General features: G+C 41.3%; 1 protein-coding gene across 2 annotated transcripts in view; it reads left to right on the top strand.

Annotated features, from left to right (window-relative positions):
* The window catches only part of Gpd1l (glycerol-3-phosphate dehydrogenase 1 like), a 71,629-nt gene that overhangs the window by 21,662 nt on the left and 30,261 nt on the right, over positions 1–19,706 (top strand). For both annotated transcript variants that reach the window (XM_004857823.4, XM_021238682.2), the window contains exons 2-4: positions 3,297–3,474; positions 14,100–14,240; positions 15,937–16,075. In XM_004857823.4, the coding sequence (XP_004857880.1) occupies positions 3,297–3,474; positions 14,100–14,240; positions 15,937–16,075 (458 nt within the window). The remainder of the gene's footprint in view (positions 1–3,296; positions 3,475–14,099; positions 14,241–15,936; positions 16,076–19,706) is intronic.

Raw genomic sequence — 19,706 nt, 5'->3', positions numbered from 1 at the left:
CCTCAGATGTCCATGAACTAGCACAAACAATCAACAAGTGGGATCTCTTCTTATTAAAAAGCTTCTGCACAGCAAGAGAAACCACCAGCAGTGTGAAGAGACAACCCACAATGTGGGAAAAAATCTTCACCTGCTTTTCCTCAGACAAAGGTCTACTATCTCAAATCTGTACAGAACTTAAACAAATCAGACCTCCCAAATTTAAAGACCCAATCCAAAAATGGGCATCTGAAATGAACAGACATTTCTCAGACAAACAAGTAGAAATAGCAAAAAAAATGTTCAACATCACTGGTCATTTGAGAGATGCAAATGAAAACAACGCTGAGATTCCACTTCACTCCAGAAAGAATGGCTGCTATCATGAAATCAACCAATAGCAAATGCTGGCGGGGCTGTGGGGAAAGAGGAACCCTGCTCCACTGCTGGTGGGAGTGTAGACTGGTGCAAGCACTGTGGAAATCAGTATGGAGAGACCTGAAAGACCTAGGACTTGAAGTCCCATTTGACCCAGCTATTCCACTGCTGGGGATCTTCCCCAAAGAATTAAAAGAATCATACCACAGTGATATATGTGCACCTATATTCATAGCAGCACAGTTTATGATAGCTAAAACTTGGAAACAGCCCAATTGCCCATCAACTGGAGACCAGATAAAGAAAATGTGGGTTTTAAAATAAAATGGAGCACTACTCAGCCATAAAAAATGAGAAATTAGAGACATTTATAGCTAAGTGGATGCACATTGAGGTGATACTCTTAAGTGAAATAAATAGGACACACATGTATAAATACCGTATAGTTTCTCTGGTGTGAGAAACTGAAAATGTAAATAAAGACTAAAAGTTATAATAGGTAATGTGAGATAGGAAGAAAAGGGGCAAAGGGGAAGGAAGTGGGAGGGGTAGGGGAAAGGAAAGAAGGGAATGGAATTAATATGAGAAAATGGAAAAATAGGAAGAAAATCTTTGTAAATAGGGAGGACTGGAGGGGTTGAAGGGAGGGCTGGGCAAGGGTGAAAATAAGAACCAAGCCGGGGATTAGCTCAGTGGTTCTGGCACCTACCTCACAAGTGCAAGGTCCCGAGTTCGATCCCTGGTACGAAAAAAAAAAGAAAAAAGAAAAATAAGAACCAAGAGAGATTATGTAAAGGTGCAATGACGAATGTCATTATATTGTATACCTAAAGTGTACCAATGATTAGAATGAATAATCAATAATGCACATAGGAAGAAAAGGTCCAGAGGGGTAGGGGTAGTGGGAGGGGCAGGGGAAAGGAAAGAAGGGAAAGGAAAAATGATGAGAAATGAAAAAAATGGAAATAAAGTCTTTGTAAATAGGGAAGGGTGGAGGGGTTGAAGGGAGGGCTAGGAATGGGGAAAGAATAAGAACCAAGATGCATCATGTAAAGGTACAATTCCCAATGAGAAATGTAATTGTGTTGTATACCTAAAATGTACCAATAAAAAGAATTTAAGAAAAACAAAAAACAAAAAAAGAATTTCATAAAAATATATATTTCGGGGGCCGGGGATTTGGGTCAGTGGTTTCGCCGCCTGCTACGCAAGCGCAAGGACCCAAGTTCGATCCCCGGTACCAAAAAAAGGGCCCTTTTTGTGGCTGTTAAAGTGTAAAGATTGAAATGCTAGGATGAATTAGCATTGGGTTAGAGTAACAGATGCATCAGGGAGTAAGGACAATTATTTTAACATGTTCTGCATCAGCTTCTTCCCCATACCACTCCACCCCATACCCCGCCCCCCATCTCAAACTGTCTTGAGAATAATTGTTAGAAAATAGGTACAACAAATGCTCTAACTCTGGAATTTGTAAGATGCTCTTTCTGGCATGTCTTCATTTGCTCCTCACACCAGGAAGGTTTGTTTGTTTTTGCAGTATTGAGGATTGAACCCAGGGCCTTCACACTGAACTACATCCCCAACCCCTTTTTAAAAATTTTTTATTTTGAAACAGGGTCTTATAACTGGCCACTTAAGTTCATATGCTCAGGTTTGTTTGCTTGCCACTGACCAAATAAAAAGAGGCCATTTATTCTGGTGAAAGGGAATAAGGATTTATTCATAGTTGGCTCTGAGGAGATGAGGGATTCATCTGCCTTGAATCACTGTGTCCTGGTGTGTCTAGGGTCTTTTAGAGCAAGGAATATGAGAGAGGAAATACAGTCAAATAATAGGCCTAATCACATTGGTTTCATCTCTTTTAAAACCCAAACTCCTGTGTCCAGCACCTGCATGTCATCTAGGCTGAGTTGAGGGGTGGATGGTCATGCTGGAGGAAGCCATTTGTCTCCAAAGAAAAAAAATAACTTAAAAAAACAAACAAAAACTTTTCAAGTTCCATTTTGCTATCCCAGTTACAGTCTAAGTTGCTGAGACTGGCCTCAAACTGGAACTCCTCCTACCTCAGCCTCCTAGAGTGCTGGGATTACAGATGCACACCACTATAAACAACCACAGCAAGGTTTTGTAAAAAACCAGAATTTCTCAGTTCAGGGTCCTGAGATGAAAGCTGACTGGCTCAGCTGGCATTAGGTGGCCCCACCCCTGTCAGAAGATTGGGATAAGTTTTATGAGGGGGGCATAAGACAGAGCTGCCACCTCTGCCTGCAGCAAGGAATCATCTGAGGACTCACGCTAATTAGTTAGATTGCTCTGCTTCCCTGTGGCTGTGGAGAAATGGCCCATTATCAAAACTTGTTAGCTGAATAGAGATGCAGATGAAAGGGAGCCAGGGCTAGAGGCCTCCTGGATACTGGGAGCAAGGAGGGTTGCAGACTGCTCAGGACCTGAGCTTCAGCTCTGATTTTGCTCCTTTCTGGAATCCACTCAGATTCTTGTCTGCCATTGTGATTCCGCCTTGGGCCTTCTGCAGTTCAGAACACAATTTATTTTACAATGGCTGTGTTTTAAACTGTTTGATGAAATTGAAATAGCCTGGTTTCCTTGGAGGATTCAAAACCCTCTAGAATCTTTTTTATACTTCTAGGTCAATTTCTCTTCTGCCTATGACACTCTTCCAAGATAGGTTGATTCTTCCTGGTCTTGATGAGTGGTGCATCATGCCAAATTCTGGGGCTTTCCTGGCCCCAGAGGGGTGGTATTTCTTGGTGAGAAGTAAGTCGTAAGTGGCTTGAGCTTGACACACATCGTACTTTGAGCAAGCTGAGTGCCTAAATCAGAATCAAAATGCACATCTTTTGAATTTTAATCAAATGCCTTTTTCCTTTGGCCAAAATGAGGTTAATTTTTCTTCTATCCCATGGTTTCTTTTGTAGGGGTTCAGCTGTTGCAAAAATAATTGGTAATAATGTCAAGAAACTGCAGAAGTTTGCCTCCACAGTCAAGATGTGGGTCTTTGAAGAAACAGTCAATGGGCGAAAATTGACAGACATCATAAATAATGACCATGAAAATGTAAAATATCTCCCTGGACACAAGCTGCCAGAAAATGTGGTAAGACTCTGGGGTGGATAGTACATTTGCTTCATTCTGCAGGTTATGCTGGGTTGAACAGTACTTGGAGTCTGGTCATGGAGAAGCTATTTCTCCTCCCCAGTTCTTGTCTACAACCAAATACTTGGTAGACTGGTGTTCTTGACTCTGAAAACAGACTGCTTATTAGTTTGCTAGGGCTGCCATAACAGAGTGCCACAGAATGGATGGTTTAAACAGCAGAAATTTATTTTCTTATAATTCTGTAGACTTCAACAATTCTGGAGGCTTAACATCTGAGATCCAGTTTCTCCTGGGCTTGAAGATGTCCTCTTCTTCCAGTGTCTTCACTTGGTCTTCCTCTGATCCTGTAGCATAGCAGCCTCTTCCTATGAATCATACTGAGTTAGGATGTACCCCCACTGACATCATTTTGAGTTAATTACCTCATTTTTTATTCATACTGGCAGTTGAACTCAAGGCCTTCATACTGAGCTACATGCACAACCCTTTTTATTTTTTATTTTTTGAGACAGGCTGGACTTGAACTTGTGATCTTCCTGCCTCTTAATCATCTCTTTAGATACAATCACATTCTGAGGTACTGGGGTTTAGGATATCAACATATGAGTTTTGGGGCTAGGTAGTATACTCCATAACAGATTTCTTCCTTGGTATTCAAGGTACAGGCCACATCAGAGCTAGAACGAACAAGTTTGCCTTCAGCTGTGTGTGTTCCCCAAGTAGCTCCTTTTCTAAGAGCGTGAAACTTTGATTAGCTCCCTGTGCACTGGACTGTAATTAAAATCAGGGATACAACAGAGATAGAAGACAATGGGAAACTATAAGACTGACAGTTTAAAATTTAAGTTTATTAGGTCTGGGAGAGAAAAATAGGTTATTGATTGTCCTTGATCTACAGATTTGCAGGGGAAAAAAGAAATGAGCATGGAAAATGCCATAGGTGTATGCCCTGCTGCATGTCTGGGTAGAATTTATGAACTTTGTTGCCAGATTCACCTCTTGGGCGCTTTCTGTAATAGTCCATTTGAAAACAAGATAACTATGGCTACCTGATGCCTGTGGGTTATCTGAGAAACTTACCTCCTTTGCTATTAAAACACCTTTTGCTGCATATCGTACCAGGCATTCATAAGCATGTCCTGTGCATGAAAAACGCAGTGTTGGATGCTGGGAATGGAAAGAGGGAGATGATGACATTGCTTTCCTCAAAGAGTCAAGCTTGGAAACTTGTTTGTAAGCCAACACATGTGGGGAAGTTGGAATTAACAAGGCCTAGCTTCCTGAAGATTTTTATTTGGTCATTAATGATACAGTCAGTGTTAGTTAGTACCAGGTAGTACATATACTGTCCATTTAATCCCATCAACAACACTCTGAGGTTGATAGTGTTAGTTTTCGTATTGTAATGATGATTATGATTGCAGAGGGGAAAAAACCAGTGGACTTGCTCAAGGTCCTATAGCTAGGGCTGGTGGTGGGATATGCTTCCTGATGGGCTCATTGCTGAACGTGCTGAATCTGTTGGCTTCTAGATAATAACTTTCTCCTCTGTGTCACTGAAAGAGGATGAGCCAGCATTTGCCCCCAAGTGCACCCTAAGGGTGCAGTTGGTGGGGGGAAGGAAGAGTCCCTAGGACTGTGAATTTGGAAGTTGGTTAAGTGTCCGATGGAAATAAAAGGCATTGAGGGTCACTGCTAATCCATCCTTAGGGTAGAAGTTCTTCAGAGCTTTACTTTTTATCATAGTTTTTCCGTCTTTTCTGTAAACCATATACCTTGTGATGTCCTTTTGTGACAGTCCCCTGTGCATCTGCCTGCCTGCCTCCACCCAGCCCACATGTGTGACCCTGATTTTCTAGTTCTTTCCAACTTTCTAGGTACCTATGGTACCTAGCCTGATGCTTTTCCTGCACTTGATACTCAAGCAAAATCAGAGGAAAAGACTCTGCTGAGCAGTTCTGTGAAGCTCAAACTCGTGCTGTCCACAGGGACAGTGAAGGGGAGGAGTCGACCCTGAGGAACCAAGGACCAACATCACCACTGACAGATGGAAGGGAAAAGAGAAAGGAGAGGAAGTCCACTCCCAGGACCCTAGTGATGTCCAAAGCCTTATAGGTTCATGAAAATGAATATATTCATTCTCCAGAATGGACATTTGTGTGATTCCCAATTTTTGCTGTTATGGACAATGCTCCTGGGAACTACTTGGATGTATCCTAGGAGTGGAATCCCAGGACACAGGAAATGCAGTCTTCTACCCAAACTTCTGCTAACCACCTAAAAGGCTACCTTTTAACCATTTTTATTCATGTGAATTCGAGGAGAAGAGGCATGCATTTCTGTCAATACCGGGTTACCATTTATAATATCTGTCTATTAATGTGCTGACTTGAGATTATGATTCTTTTCTGCTTGGAGCCCCCAAACTGCTGCCTACCTGACTCTTCCCCAGGTTCACCCTTATTGTGTGACCCCTGCCCCCACAGGAACTTTCTGTAACAATGACTTTAACACTGTCCTTGACTGTGCACTGAAAACAGGTCTGGTCTGAATTTATGATTTCCCCTTAGACCTGAATGGAAAGAGCATGTGTTACTTACTGTCATTGCAAGATGAAGATTGTTGATCCTATTTTATAGCTCTGCATCATGAGCCTGTGTTTAGAGCTCATCCAGATAGAGGCTCTTCTGCCTTTTTGCTCCAGCTTTAACCAGCCTCACTGTGACAGTAGGATTTATGATCACAGCATCCTCTATGAAATACTGTTGCCATTACCTCTCATCTTTGTCTTCTGAGCTCTGCCATCATTTTAAAAACCCATTTTACTGTGATATAATCCATGGACTAATTGATGCAGTGTTATTTGGTTTTATTTTGTTTTGTTTGTTTGTTTTTTATATATAGCTGTGGGCAACTATCATCAGTCAATTTTCAAACATTTTTATTACCCCCCAAAAAAACCCTTTTATTCTTTAGTAGTCACCTTTGATTTTTCCAGTTTGCTCTCCAGCTCCATAGATTTTCTTTTTTTGTTTTTCTCCTGGCACTTGCATTGAACCCATGGCCTCATGTATTCGAGGCAAGTGCTGTACCACTGAGCTACATACCTAGCCTGATTGGCCAGTTCTTGACATTTCATATACAGTAGTTGGTGTCTTAAGCAGTTATTTCTCACTGCTGGGATGAAATATTGGATACGTACAAGTTAAAGGAGGAAAGATTTATTTTAGCTCACAGTTTGTCAAGGTTTCAGTACATAGTTGGCTGGCTCCAAGGCAGAGTGACATGGCAGAGGGGAGTGGTAGGGGAGAAACAGTCCATAGCATAGCTGGAAGGAAGTGGTAGCCTTCCTTCTGCTTTCTCCTTTATTTCATACAGGCTACAAATTTGTTGGTGCCACTCACACCCAGCATAGATCTTTTGTCTTCAATAAATCCATTCAGCCACACCCAGAACTACACTAATGTAATCAGTGCACTAATCCAGTTATCACATGCCCATAATCCATATTCACACACCCTAGATCCAGCCATCTCAGAAAAGCCCCACCTATGAGCATATGAGGCTTTGGTGGGAGGGCATCTAGATAAAAGACTTAATTGATGGCATCACACAATATGTGGTCTTCTGTGATTGTCTTCTTTCACTTAGCATATTTTCATTCTTGTCCATTTTGTGGCATATGGCTGAATATTATCCTATTGCATCAGCCTTATTCCATTTTCTGTTGCTATAACAATACTGTAGACTGGGTAATTTACAAAGAAACTTATTTCGCTCATGTTTCTGAAGGCTGGGGAGTCCAGGGACATGGGAGCATCATCTGATGAGGGCCTTCATGCTACATCAGAATAAGGCAAAGGTGAGGGGCAAGTAGGGGTGCACTTGCTTTATAGTAAGCCTTTCGTAGTAAGTGGTGCACTCTCATGATACCAGCATTAATCCTTTGTGAGGCTCTGCCCCCAGGATCTAGTCACCTACTAGGCCTCACCTCCCAAGACCACTATGTTGGAACTCAGACTTCCAATGAATGCATGCATCCTCTCAACCCTAGCATTGTGAATGTACCACATTTTGTTTGTCCATTAGTGGATGGACATTTGCGTAGTTTCTTCTTTTTCACTATTGTGAACAATGCTGCTACGAACCTTCATGAACAATATTTTGTGAAAATGCATGTTTTCAATTCTTTTGAGTATAAACCTGGGGGTGGAATTTCTGGGCCCTAGAATAACTCTGTTTAACTTTTTGAAGAACAGCCAGACTGTTTTACAAAGTGGCCACATCATTTTACATTTCCATCATAGTGTGAGAGGGTTCCAATTTCTCCATAGCCTCATCTGCACTTGTTATTATCTGCCTTTTTAATCTTCACCATTTAGTGGAGGACATGGTGTTCCATTAGTGGTTTCAGTTTCATTTGCCACTTGGCTAACAACATTATGCATTTTTTCATGTGCTTATTGACCATTTCTGTACCTTTGGAGAAATGTATATTCAGATCCCTTACCCATTTATAAAATTGGATTGCCTTTTTATTATTGTGTTGTAAGAATTTATATATTCAGGCCTCTTTTCAAGTATAATTCATAAGTATTTTCTCCCATCTTATGGGTTATCTTGTCATTTGCTTGATAATGTCCCTTGAAGCACAAAACTTTATTTTTTTATTTTATTGATTGATCAATTGTGGTACTGGAGATTACCCAGGGCCTTAACATTGAATTATGCCTCCAACTATTCTTTATCTTTTTTTTTTCTCTTTTGAAAAATGTTTTTTCTTTATTCATTCTTGATCAGGCTCACCAGTACATGTGTTATTGGCAAGTACTATGAATCCAGCAAATTCCTACAGTTTTGGTATTGGTGCCTTCCTGCAGTTTGAAAGAAAAACATTTATAATTTCAAAATTACCATTTGATGAAATTGTTAGTTTTAACACTTGCCCTCATCACATGCTGCTTTAATACTGCTTTACTAAAGTCATCCACTTCCCTATTGTGCCATCATTCATTCCAGTGCCCTTCAATCTTGAAATGCATTTAAAGAACAAATAACCCACACGTCATATAATCAGATATATTACAAACGTATATTAAGGTGATGGTGCCCTGGGTTTCCTACACATGAACATACTGAGAAAATAGTATACCCACTAGCCTTGTCACCATTCCTTATCTTGAGACAAAGTCTTGCTAAGTAGCTGAATTGCCCGGGTGGACTTGAAGTTGAGATCCTCCTGCCTAGCAAAAGTTTTAAATTTGGAAGTCCAATTTATACTTTTTGTCTTCCCTGCTAACTCTTTGGGTATGATTTCTTTCATAGATCTGTATTCTCTGCTTTTCCGTAGCACCTGGAGTAGTGCTTGGCATTATTTGTGGTCTTCATAAATGCCAGGGATAGTGGAAATGGCAAAGAACAAAATAGGTGAAGAGTCTTGTTTCAGTGTTTTAGATGATATTCCATTGGAAATAAAGTTAGACCAAGACAATTAAAATATTGACCATTTATTTATGGGTAATAGGGTTGGAATGATATCTATTAATTTTGGCTGAAAGGCATCTGAGAATTAGAATACCAGTTCAGTGGGAAGCCTTGGTATTCATTCTTTTCCTCCCTGGGTTTAGCTTTTTAAATATTCACTAGAGGAGTGGTCCTCACTAGTGTTTTTCATATTTTAGCATTCATCAGAATCCTGTGGATAGCATAAGGGCTTCCTGGGCCTACTCCTGGAGCTTTTGATTTACTGGGTGTCCAGCCCATGAACCTGCATTTGTCTCAGCTTTACAAGCTGTAGTGGTGCTGCTGGTTCATGGCCTACACTTTGAGAATCATTGGAGTACATGATAAGTTGCCATTACTTTATATAACACTGGGGAACCTAGTGTGGTTAACAGCTAGTTTTCCAGAAGCAATCTCACTTACAGAGAGTGATGTGTTCCTGTAAGAATCATAAGAAGCTGGAGGTGGTGGTGCATGCCTGTAATCCCAGCACTCTGGAAACCTGAGGCAAGAGGATCTTAAGTGACTTAGGGAGACTTTGTCTCATAATAAAATATTAAAAAGCCTGAGGATGTAGCTGTATGCAAAAGGCTCTATATTCAGTGTCCCATGGTGGGGAAAAAAAATCCCAAGATAAGGTTGTCATTGTCTAAGGATCATTTTTCTATGTGTGGAGGCAATGATGTGAAGTTTACCTATGATTCTGGCTGCAAGTCAGGAGTACTGGAGGGAATTAAAATACTTTTGTGCCTCTACAATTCTCAGGAACTATTTTGCTTTGTTTTACTCACAGTACTCTGTTTAATCTAAACACTCATTCCCCGGAGGATGTAGGGGAGTTTATCCTTGTGTCCAGTTAGCTGCCTGGTGAAAGATCCAGGCTAAGCTTTCTCACCTGGCCCACGGCAGTAAGACCATTTTTAAACCATGCCCCTCTTGTTAGCTCCCAAAATTGTGTCAGCATGGAGAGTCATAGATCCTAAGAGACCCTATTTGTATCTCTTCTTTGGATTCTCATTAGTTGTCTTTCATTACTATGATATTGGTTTGGAAAGGCATGCAGTAAGGTTCATGGACTTGAGTGGAGAAAGTGTTCATTTGAGTAATGGGGAAAGTCATTTAATACTATATATTTTTAAGGACATAAAGTATGACTTTAGTTCTATAAATGTAATTTTAGATATTTCTACAGGCTCAGAAAAACCTGGACAAAAATGTATCAGTATATTTATAGTGGTTATTTCTAGTTCTGGGATTAAGAGCATTTATTTTTCTACCTGCATTTTTTGGTTTTTTTAAAAATTTGATCCAGTGCATTAATTTATAATTATAAATGAATGAAGAAGGCTTTTAAATTTCATTTGGCTTTAAATACTATAAAATGGCATCTTGGAGGGTCAGGAGGTAAGTCAAGCTAGGATAGGGAGGGAGGTTTCTCTTGCCTGCTCTGATGAGGTAGAAGCTTATTAAGCACACACACTGCACAGTGGTAACTATTACAGATGACATAAAAGAACCATCGGGCTTATCCACAGATTTTATCAGTTTGTTTCTAATGATGTTTATTCATTATTGTGTTTTAATTAACTTGGATCCAGAGCACTGAACTCCTGAATGTCTAAGCATTAAGCAACCAGCCCTGATTTATCTGTCCTGCGTGCCCTTGTAAGGCAAGCTCTGTTGATCTATGTTGTCTTTCCTGACATATTTCCTGATCTTTAGAGATGGACAGCCTCAGAAAATTTTTAGGTAAGAAGCTCGCAAAATTGGTCTATATTTCCAAAGCAGTGCTTTGATTATTTTCAGAGCAGAAAGGTAGGGTGCAGACTTAGCAACAAGTCTTATTCTGAAAGATGAGATTCAGATTACTTTGTTAGCTGAAAAGAACTTGTTCTGATACCATGTAAGAGAAATAATGTTCTGTGAATGCACTACGTGCACCATACAAATGGAGCTTAAATTGCATTACACAATTGCGTCTGTACATTTGGCCCTGAGCAGTCCACCAAGGGGAATAAAGCGACATCTTTACATGCTGTTGAGCCCACAATCACATTGCCTTGAAGGTTATTCTACCTGCAAGTTTTTCTTTGATTTATTGAAGAGGGATATGTAAGAGACAGGAGGAAATCTGACCAGCTAGCAGCTTCTTTGAGAAAGTTTTTTAACAAGGGGTGTGGGAATGGGTTGACGTCTTCAATGTTAAGGATTTATAGGAGGCAGGTCAGTTTTTCTGGTGAATAATCTCCTTCATTTGTTAAAGTCTCTGTGGTTTCAAAACACTGTCATTATTTGACTTATTTGGGAAATGCTCTGTGAAGTGGCTAGGTAGGAAAGCGAATTCTTATCCCCGTTTTATTTAGATAGTGACTGAGGTAAGTAAGTGAAGCTAAGTCACTTGCAAAAGTGACGCAAAAGTCACAGCTGCTCAGTTGCAGGTGTGGACTCACACCTTCACACCTACATCTTTTCTTTCTGATTCTGGTGTTATTTCCATTTCACCATGTTGAAAATACCCTGAAATGGAGGAAAGGGAGGGCTGTGTGTGTGTCTGGGTGTGTGTGTTGGGGGTGAATTGGGAAAAAAGAAACAGCAGGCACAGAGACATAGGTTTAATTAAAGTTCCAGCTGCTAATTCCAGCTGGAATTAAAGTTCCAGCAGCTGTTTAATTAAAGTTCCAGCTTCCTGAATCAGAGTAGGGACCACAAGCCTCTTACCTAAGCAATGGTAGTAACCCATGGGGAGATGAGGGATCAGAGTCCTTACAAAGGCCACTGGATGAGAGGGACCACAGGCAAGAGTGAGAGTACAGTGAGCCTTGCCGGTGAGGACCAGGCAGGCAGGGCAATCATGGGTTGGGCTGGGAGGTTAATGGGAACAAATAAGGAACTGCTTTGTGGCAGGATAGAAACTCCAGGTACCAGAGGACTAATAAAAGCAGTATACTATTGGTGTAGGGCAGTGTATTGGTTGGCTTGCCTGTCACTGGGACACCTACAACTTAAAGGAGGAAAGATTATTTGGCTCACAGTTTCAGAGGTTCACTCCAGGATGAACCTTGGCTGGCTCCAGGAAAGGAGCATCATGGCAGAAAGGCAAAGTGAAGCAAAGCTGCTCACTTAATGGAGGCAGAGAGCAGGAACAGCGCCCAAGTAGAAAGGGCCAGGAACCAGACACAGTGTGGTCCCAAGGTCACGCTCCCACAGACACACCCAGAGTGTACTTTACTCATCCCAAGCTCTGAAGCCAATTAAGTGGACAATCCAGCTCAACTGTGACAGGCAGGAAGAAGGTGATCCTTTTTATGCCAGCACAAAGGGTCTTGGTCAACACACCCATTACAGCAAACAAATTAACAAGAGAAAAATGTAACAGATTTATTTGGTCTTTAGTCTACATGATTTTGGAGCCTTCAGAATGAAGACCCAAAGATGTGAGGCAAACTGTCCATTTTCATGCTTAGTGAGGTGTGGACAGCATGTAAGAATATGATTGGACACCAAGGATGTGGTCTAATGGCAATGAGCAGAGATGTGGGAACCCAGCAGGGCCTGGCTACTCAGAATCTTCCAGCTTCTCTGCGCAGCATTTCTTCCTTCTGTCATGGAACAGGATTCTCTCTGGGAGTCTTACAATATTGTTTTAGTTACTTGTTGCTGAGATAAAATACCTGATACCCAGTTAAAGGAAGAAAGGTTTATTTTGGTTCACAGTTTGTGGCTTCTATGGTTTCAGTCCATAGTTAGGCTCCAAGGCAGGGTGGCATGGCAGAGAAGCATCACAGAAGATAAATAGTTCATGCCATGGTACGTAGGAGGTAGCAAGCAGCAAGCCTCCCTTTCCCTTTTATCCCATCCAGGCTACAAGCCACGCACACCCAGGGTGGGATTTCCCATTACCCACACCCAGAACTTTGCTAAACAAATCAGTGGAGTGAACCAGTACCACACACCCTTAATCCCAGTGTCATACCCCTAATCCACATTCACACACCCTAAATCCAGGAACCTCCAAAAAGCCTCATGTATGACCCCATGAGACAGTGGAGAGACATCTAGATACAAGCCATAACAGACATACTTCCAAAGTAGATTGGGAATTTATTTATGGGCATCTTAGAAAGGTGGGGGAAAGTTAGACTAACATATTTAGGACTTATGGATGGCTTTGGGGAAAGTGTGTTCTGAAGTCCATAATTTCCCTTGAGAAAAAGGTTTTGTTTTCTGGGGGTTTGTTTTGTTTTGTTTTTTTGGGTTTTTTTTAAATGAATCTCCTAAGTTGCACAGGCTGGCTTTGAATTCTTGGCCTCTAGAAATTCTTCCACCACAGCATCCTGAGTAGTTGGGACTATGCATGTGTACCTCCATGCCTTGCCTACCTTGGGGAAGAGAAATTCTAATTTCTCTGGCTCCCCTGGAAGTGGGGGTAGGGAAAAGAGGGGTGAGAGGTCAGGGAAAAACTTTGCTTCTGAGACTGATTCTGAGGCCTTCACTTGGGGGTGTTATATTCTCAGCCCCAACATTGGTAACAAACCCTCCCCACAGTGGCTTTCCAGCCTACACCCCAATCTAGAGAAGCCTGCTGAAGAAGAAACCAGGTTTTCCCTGCCTTGGAGAAATCCAGGTAGGGCTGGTTTCAGGTGTGTTGGCTTAAATGATGTTGACAAGTCCCTGCTTTTTCCTCTGCCTGCCACAAAGTTAGCTTTATCCATGTGGAGCCTCTTGGTGTAGGTTCTCCCTGAACATTTTTGCAGAGGTTGCAGTAGCTCCCAACTCCACGCACGCTGTTCAAGGAAAAGATCCAGAGCCACCACAGAAGAGAAAGGAGACATGTGTAACCCAGAAGCCCCAGCAAGCATCTGCTGGTTTCTTCATGATAGCTCTCTTTGTTTGATGAGCCCATTGGTTTGAACAAGTTAAGTGCCATCCCCAGAATGAGACTCAAATTTTGACGTTGAGTGTGATAGCTTTTGAAAAGAAACTTAGAGGTGTTTTTCCTAGAGAGGAGGGGATGGGGTGGGGCAGTCCATGACAGCCGTCCTCCTCATCTAATAAGGCCTGAGGGTATGAAATAATTCCACACTGACAGAGGAATAACTCTTTTTCTCCCATGGTTGCAGGTTGCCATCTCTAACCTCAGTGAGGCTGTACAGGATGCAGACCTGCTGGTGTTCGTCATCCCACACCAGTTCATTCACCGGATCTGCGATGAGCTCACTGGCAGGGTGCCCAAGAAAGCACTGGGAATCACCCTCATCAAGGTAACTCCTGTGCAGTACAGGCACGACACACATCACTAGACATCAATTGGTGGCAAATTTCATTCCCTCTCTCATCAGCTTGATATGTGGAGCTAGAGAGGAGATGGTGGCAGTTTTCTGTTTGTGGGTATTTTTTTTCCCCAGTACTGGGCATCAAACCTCAAGCCTTTACACTGAGCTACATCCCTATCCCCTTTTATTTATTTATTTATTTATTTATTTATTTATTTTAAAAAACTTTTTTTAATGTAATTTTTTTTTTTGGTACCAGAGATCAAACTCAGGTCCTTGTACTTGCGCAGCAGGCAGCAAAACCACTGAGCTAAATCCCCATCCCCTGTTTTTTTTATTTTGAGACAGGAGCTTGCTAAGTTGTCCAGGCTGGGCTTGAACTTGTGATCCTCCTGCCTCAGCCTCCCAGAGTGCTGGGATTATAGGCATGTGCCACCACACCCAGGTATTTTGTGTTTTTAAAAATGCCTAGAAGGTAGTAAATAAATATCCCACAAGCCTAATTTAGGTCAGTTTAGGAGACAAAAGCCAGACTGCTTCCTTTTGCAGCAGGCCAGCATTGCAGGGATGTGGGGAGGCTCTCTGATGAGTTCCTCTCAGAACATTGTCACCCACTCAGTAGGGCTCAGCCTGTGTCAGTAAATTACCAGTGGTTTGCATCAGCTGGGAAACCAACCAGCATTAATTCCCATTCCTGGATATATACATTCAAGTTCGAGCTTTTTAAAACTAGAAGTCCTCACAGTGCCTCCAGGATTTTATGCACTTAATTGCTGAGGAGAGGGCTGACCTTTGCTTTTTTTTTTTTTTTTTTTTTTGGTACAGGGGATCGAACTCAGGTCCTTGCGCTTGCGCAGCTGGCGGCAAAACCACTGAGCTAAATCCCCAGCCCAACTTTTGCATTTTTATTCCTTTTAACCTCTAACTGAAATGGACATTTCTTTCATTTTTGAGTGTTAGCTGCACCTAGAGTTTCAGTAACTGTAATATTAGCAGGACTTGTGTCCATTTCTTTGACATTTGAAGGCACAGGAACTTTCATATTATGTTATAGCAGTGTCAGATCACTCAAGATCCATTCTTTTTGTTGTTGTTGTTGTTTTTCTTTTTTTGGTTCCGGGGATTGAACTCAGGACCTTGCACCTACAAGGCAGGCACAGGGCCACTGAGCTAAATCCCCAGCCCTCAAGATCCATTCATGTTCATTGATACCTGGAAATTATGGTCATCATTAGATACACTATGTCATCTTTTTCTAAGTGCATGAATAAAACGGTGTGTGTATTGCTTTATCACCCATTGGGGTTTTTAACATTTTGATAGCTATTTGAATATAATTGGCTTTCTAGATAACATATATTTTGTTTTATGCACATGAAATTCTGAAAGGGAGTCCATAAGCATCATGGCCCTCCTCCTCTTCCTCTTCCTCTCCTTTCTCTCCTTCTTCTTTGATCCTGGGTATCGATCACATTCTATTTCTTAACCTGAGTAGTGGGTATTTTTATGCTTTTCGTTTTATTGTTCTTTACACATTACATGTGCAGTATATGTTTTCTCTTATAAATAACAATACTTTTCGAAGCGTGTATGCCATTGGATAGCTGGATGTAGATTACATGTAAAGCAACTGTCATGCCTCTTTGGCTTGGTGGTTTCCCTCCTAACTTCTTGCCATCCTTAGGGCATCGACGAGGGCCCAGAGGGGCTGAAACTCATTTCTGACATCATCCGTGAGAAGATGGGCATTGACATCAGTGTGCTGATGGGTGCCAACATTGCCAGCGAGGTGGCTGCAGACAAGTTCTGTGAGACCACCATCGGTAAGGGCCGCCAAAGGGCTCAGGAGCAGGGGTTTGGTGCTAGAGCGTATATATTTCCATTTCAGGTGTTCAGTGGGCTCTTCCGAGCCCCTCTTATCCCAATGGTGGGCAATCAGTGGGGTGGGGATTTTATGTGAGGAGGCCATTCTGTGGAGCTGAAGTGTTTCAACAATCTCCAGAATGAATGTAAAGTCCAGGAAACCATCTGACCAAAAGATTAGACACAGACTAGCAAGGCTGTTCATACCAAGGAGCAGGTGGCTGCATGCATGGTGGAAGTCCATTAGTAAATCCAGCTTTACTTACTACATATTAAGTAAATAAACTAATCATAAGATAGCATGTGACTAACAATAATAAAAAATCAGTAGTAGCACTAATAGAAGGATCTGGGTATGGTGGTGGGACACACCTGTAATCCCAGCACTCAGGAGGCTGAGGCAGGAAGATAGTGAGTTCAAGGCCAACATGGAATATAGTGTGAGTTAGAGGCCACCCAGGGCTACACAATGAGACCTAAATCCAGCTTTTCTTTACTGGTGGCAATGCCAATGCCTGGGTCCTCATTAATTCCAAGGAGAATTTTTAAAACTAGCAGGAGCCAGGAATGGGGCACATACCTGTAATTCTAGCACTCTGGGAGGCTGAGACAGGAGAATTGCAAGTTTAAGCCAAACCTGGGTAACTTAGTGACTTAGTGAGACTCTGTCTCAAAAGAAAAACTGGGGGTGTAGTATAGATCAGTGGGAAGGCCCTGTACCAAAAGAAAAAATCCCAAGTACCAAAAGGAAAAAAAGATATGGTGGGAATGGTCCCAGTTTTTAGGAGAATAAACTAAGGCTCAAAGAAAAAGCTACCTGCCCCAAGGTCACACCCATAGAGAACCCAGCTGTATATGTGCTGCCGAAGCGAGCACATAGGGAACCCAGATGTAAATTGGGTTCTCCTAGTTCCTGAAATAGTAAACTTTTCTACTCTTAAACATTGTGAAGTAGAAATGTTATTCTCACCTTGATGATGTGAAAAATTCTCATTTCTCTAAAAAGGGCATTGAGCGTTTTCAAGTACCCGTGGACTGAATTAACAGATGCATTGCTAGCAAAACAATATTATTATTATGCTCCTCTCTCACCCTTTCTTTTTCTGTCTTCCTGACAGTCTCATGTAGCCCAGGGTGGCCTCTAACCCACACTATAGCTCATGTTGGCCTTGAACTCACAATCTTCCTGCCTCAGCCTCCTGAGTGCTGGGATTACAGGTGTGTCCCACCACCATACCCAGTTCCTTCTATTAGTGCTAAATACTGATTTTTTATTATTGTTAGTCACATGCTGTCTTATGATTACTTTATTCACTACCAATTTTTAAAGCCTATTAACATATATTTTCATAGCGGCATAATATATCATCAACAGTTTCAAGTTTGAACACTTAAAACTTTTTGTTTTGATTTTTTGAGACAAGGTCTTCCTGTGTAGTCCAGTCTGGCCTTAAACTCATTACATACCCAGGCTGAGCTCTAACTTGTGGTAATCCTCCTGTCTGAGCATCCTGAGTGCTGAAATTACAGACATGCACTACCAAGCCCTGCAAAACCATTTTTTTTTCTTTTCTTCTCTTTCTTTTTTTTTTGTGAAATATTTTTTGTAGAGTAGAAGTATCTAAACAATGTACAGAAGTATAGGGAAGTTCAGACTTTCCCTCTGAGGTCTTGGTAATTGAGTCTGCTGAGATGAACTGGCAATAGATAGATTAATCTTTTAAACATGCACATGTGAAACTCAAAAGAAGTGCCTGATGGGTGAGGCTCATGTACCTTCCTCATAGGGGAGAGGAGAGGGGTTGTGCTGACTTTAGAAAGGGGGTAAGTGATTTTCAGGGGAGAGAATGAGTGGGGCAACGTGCCTCTGGGCTCTGGGTGTGGTGTTTGATTTTCGTCTCTTCCTCCATCAGTGACACTTCAGTAAGAAGGTTAGAGTTGACTGTGTTCCTCTTTGGTGGATCTGGCTCTTTAGGTAGAGAAGGGAAACTCAGAGGTAGCCTTGCAGTTACTCCTCCCCAGGTGCTCTTAATTATAAACCCAAAATGTCTCAGTTTGGGTGCCATTTTCTGAGCTCCAGTAGAAGAAACCAAGAATGGCCTATTAAGCTGCCAAAGTTGACATTTACAGAAGTGATACAGGGGGAAAAAAAATTTAGACAGCATGTGAAGATAGAAAATTAGAATTAAGATTATTATTTCCTAGCCAATTCCCTTTTCCCAGAGGGAATTACTTTTAACAGTTATTAAATATCTTTCCAGAAAATTATTTATACATGCGTGAGTACATCCTCGTATAATATACATAAATAGTATATATGTGTTTTATTCTTCAGTCAATTTTTTTAAAATTAATTTTATTGGTACATTTTAGTTATACAATATAATGACATTCATCATTGGAAATTTGCACCTTTACATACTCTATCGGGTCTTATTTTTTCCCCCTTCCCTGCCCTCCGTACAACTCCTCCATCTCTCCCTATTTACAAAGACTTTGTTTCCATTTTTTCATTTACTCATATTAACTCCATTCCCTTCTTTCCTTTCCCCTAACCCTCCCACTTCCACTTCCCCTTTGCCCCTTTTCTTCCTATTTCACGTTATCTATTACACCTTTTAGTCCTTATTTACACTTTCAGTTTCTCACACTAGAGAAACTATTTGGTATTTACACATGTGTGTCCTATTTATTTCACTTAAGAGTATTGTCTCAATGTGCATCCATTTAGCTATAAATGTCTCTAATTTCTCATTTTTATGGCTGAGTAGTACTCCATTTATAAAAAAGCCACACATTCTTTATCAGGTCTCCAGCTGATGGGCATCTTGGATGTTTCCAAGTTTTAGCTATTACAAATTGTGCTGCTGTGAACATGGGTGCACATATATCACTGTGGTATAATTCTTTTAATTCTTTGGGGGAGATACCCAGCAGGGGAATAGCTGGGTCAAATGGGACTTCCAGTCCTAGTTCTTTGAGGTATCTCCATACTGATTTCCACAGTGGTTGCACCAGTCTACACTCCCACCAACAGTGGAGCAGGGTTCCTCTTTCCCCACAGCCCTGCCAGCATTTGTTATTCGTTGATTTCATGATAGCAGCCATTCTTTCTGGAGTGAAGTGGAATCTCAACGTTGATTTCATTTGCATCTCTCGAATGACCAGTGATGTTGAACATTTTTTCACATGTTTATTTGCCATTTCTACTTGTTTGTCTGAGAAATGTCTGTTCATTTCAGATGCCCATTTTTGGATTGGGTCTTTAAATTTGGAAGGTTCTCTATAGATTATAGATAGTAGACCTTTGTCTGAGGAACAGCAGGTGAAAATTTTTTCCCACATTGTGGGTTGTCTCTTCACACAGTAGGTGGTTTCACTTGCTGTGCAGAAGCTTTTTAATAAAAAGAGATCCCACTTGTTGATTGTTTGTGCTAGTTCATGGGCAACTGAGGTTTTATTCATAAAATCTTTTCCTCCTACACCAATGTCTTCCAGAGTTCTACCTAACCTCTGTTCCAGCCAGATCAGCATTTCTGTTTTAATATTTAGATCTTTAATCCATTTTGATTTTCATTTACTTCATGATGA

The sequence above is a fragment of the Heterocephalus glaber genome, unplaced genomic scaffold (genome assembly GCF_053883595.1).
Source record: "Heterocephalus glaber isolate CG9 unplaced genomic scaffold, H.glaber_assembly_v1.0 deba00001472, whole genome shotgun sequence".
Classification (NCBI taxonomy): Eukaryota; Metazoa; Chordata; class Mammalia; order Rodentia; family Bathyergidae; genus Heterocephalus; species Heterocephalus glaber.
Note: the sequence above shows the minus strand (reverse complement) of the source record. Positions and strands in the feature narration are given on the sequence as shown.